This window comes from Mauremys reevesii, unplaced genomic scaffold (assembly GCF_016161935.1).
Source record: "Mauremys reevesii isolate NIE-2019 unplaced genomic scaffold, ASM1616193v1 Contig5, whole genome shotgun sequence".
Lineage (NCBI taxonomy): Eukaryota > Metazoa > Chordata > Testudines > Geoemydidae > Mauremys > Mauremys reevesii.
The window spans coordinates 318,706-321,618 of NW_024100862.1; the positions used below are offsets into that span (position 1 = coordinate 318,706).

At 52.0% G+C, this 2,913-nt stretch overlaps 1 protein-coding gene across 1 annotated transcript; it reads right to left on the bottom strand.

The window, feature by feature from the left end:
- Positions 1–210: 210 nt before the first annotated feature.
- Positions 211–579, bottom strand: LOC120394306 (histone H4-like). Its single transcript, XM_039518564.1, has one exon. It carries the CDS (start codon positions 577–579, stop codon positions 211–213), a length of 369 nt encoding a protein of 122 aa, XP_039374498.1.
- Between the last annotated feature and the right edge of the window lie 2,334 nt (positions 580–2,913).

Consider the following 2,913-nt stretch of genomic DNA (forward strand, 5'->3'; position numbering starts at 1 on the left):
TCAGCAGGGAGCTGGGGGGAGACAGCTGGGCAGCTTCTCGACTTGCCCAAGGGGGCTGATGAGGGCTGTACGGGCTGGGGGGTGGAGTTCTCAAGGACTGAGCCAGCCATTCTCAGCCCGCCCTGGTGTCTCCCACAGGACCTATGCTCCCCCTCTAGCCAGGAGGAAGCAGCACTGGGCCCCCTTAGTGAAGAGAATTACTGGCACAGGTTAGCCTCCAAATCCATACAGAGTATGACCCTGGGGCTTCAGTGCATAAACAGTGTCCATAGCCATCACGGTCTTCTGCTTCGCATGGTCGGTGTAAGTAACGGCGTCTCGGATCATGTTCTCCAGAAACACCTTCAGCACCCTGCAAGTCTCCTCGTAAAGGAGACCTGAAATACGCTTCACTCCCCCACGACGAGCCAAACGGCGAATAGCAGGTTTCGTAATACCCTGGATGTTATCCCTCAACACCTTCGTATGGCACTTAGCGCCTCCTTTTCTGAGACCCTTGCTTCCCTTACCACGACCAGACCTATTTGCTAGAGTTACAGACAGCCTTGGTGCTGGGCAGGGGGACAAACCAAAAGACATTGCTCCTTTAAGAAAAGTTTGCCCTGGTGTCTGATGAGTGAACTTGGGCTGAGGCCAGCTGCTTTCACCCTCCTGGTGCTCCAGCCAGTCAGCTGGGTGCGCCTAGCCACGGCCAAAGGTGAGAGGGGCTTCACTGCAGCCCTAGCCCCAGGTGCAGATGAGCAGCCCCCCTTCCCAGCCCGGACCCTGCCTGTGCCCAGACTCCTCCCATGTGGGCTCTGGGAGCTCCCAGCCCTACGGTTCTGACCCAGGTCTTGGGGCTCTGCATCCATTCCCCCACATAGGGGGGAAGAGGGGGAACAGGAGGGGGTAACACACCACCAGTGCTTCTAGCTGCATCCTTCTCCTGGATCCATCCACCCCCCATCTCCTCTGCAGCTCCCAGGGAATTCCTTGTGCTGCATTCACCCCCCTGCATCAGCCTCAAGTCAGGAGACATGGCCCTGCTTCACCTTGGGATGCCTGAGCTCATCTTCCTTTGGGGTGCTGTGCTGCTGCAGCCTGGGGGAGGAAGCAACCCCTCCCCCCCACCTTTGGCCATGATCCCACCGGGGCTTCCTGCCCACAAAAGTTGCAGAGTGTGTGAGGGAGTCAGCGAGCGAGCGAGCTTCAAAGTGGGGGTGGGCTGCAGCCTGGGGGACTGGGAGGCACTGGAGTAACACAGCAGCCATACAGCAGGATGAATAAATGGGCTGTTGAATTAAATTTCTCTTTCTGGCTCAGGGTGGGCAGTTTCTGGGCTGGCCATAGTGGGTGGGGTTCGGGGGAGACAGTGCTGCTTTGAGTGCATGGGTGGGAGCGGGCACTAAACAGAGGCACCAGGAGGTGGGGAGCAGAAAGAGAGAGATGGGAAAAGGGACCCAGGTAGAGAGCAAGAACTGGGAAACATCAGGGAGGGGAGATACCAATTATAGACACAATTTCAATGAGTACACTGAAAGTGTATAAATATGCTGAAAATAGCCTCCCCTCAAAACTGGCAGAGCACCTCTCCAGCACAAGAACCATTGTCCTTACGGTGGGAGGGGGTGGAAAGGAGTGAGTGGTAAGTGGGAGTCATTTAGGGCAGGGGGGCAGGAAGAAGGAGGCATTCAGGAGAGTCTAGGGAGATGGGGCAGGAAGAAATACAGTGGGGGCGGGGCCAGGACAGGGCACACGCTGGCAAAACCAAAAGTCAGCACCTATGCAAACTGAATCCTTGAACAAAGGACTGAATGACCCATCCAAGCTGTGGCTGTGATCCAAACAGACTTCCAAGCTGGCAACTTACCAATACCACTAAGAACCTGATATGTAGATTTCTGAACGTATCTGACTGCTTTCCTATTTAACAACTTTCTTTCTGTTTCTTGTTTTCTTTCTCTTATCTAAACTTTTAATTTAGATGCTAAAGTATTGCCTGGCATCATGGTATTTTCGGTAAGATCCAAACCCATACTGACTTGGTAACTTGCCTGACCCTTTGGGGTCAAAAGAACATTTTGTTTATTTGCGCAGAGTTTTTAAATAAACTCTCACTGTACCGGACCTAGGTGCTGACTGGGAGTCAGAGAAGTGCAATGCAATAAAGGGGGCAGTGTAATTTCTTTTTTCAGCTCAATAACCCGTGTGGGGGATCAGAAGCACAGTTTGTGACTGGTCAGTGAGTTTAATTTCAGTGTTAACCACCTGTTTTAGGAGCATCTGCTCTGCCTTTTTCAGCCTGCCCTGACGTTGGCATTTTAAGTGAGGGCTGCCCCAGGCACACCAGGTCACACTAAGCACCGAAGATAAATTAATAGAATGGTTTTTATGACCAAGTCTTAAGAAATCCACTGAACTCCTTTATTTTCTTTCATCTGAGCAGGGTTTCCAGTTTCCCAACCTGATGTGATCTCCCGGCTGGAACAAGGGGAAGTGTCATGGGTCCCAGACCTCCAGGGTTCAGAGGAAAGAGAGATCCTGAGAGCTCCCTGCACATGGGAGGAAACATTAAAGCAACTCAGAATCTGTAAGTGCCTGAAGGAAACATCTGGGATGCCCTACAAGCCCTTGGGAGGTCTCTCATTTTATTATTGTCCCTAGCAGGGGTCAGATCCTCAGGGTAAATATAGTTCATGGCTTCCTATAGATCCTAGCAGACACCAGGCATTAGCTTCCTCCCTTCCCCCTGCAAATTTGGATGGGATGCGGAGGCTGAATTGATCCCCTCCTCTCCTATTTGGGGGAAGAGTTTGAGGGAGTTCAGTTCTTGATTTTTTTATTTGACCTCCCTCCAGCACTCTTTTTAGTTTGGTCTTCCACTTTCCATCCCTGTTTGAGGTTTCTGTCTCTATCACAGCAGGTGTTGCAATG

What these genes read in the sequence shown, in the direction of transcription:
- LOC120394306 (XM_039518564.1), bottom strand. Translation starts at nt 579, where the DNA reads ATGTCTTTTGGTTTGTCCCCCTGCCCAGCACCAAGGCTGTCTGTAACT.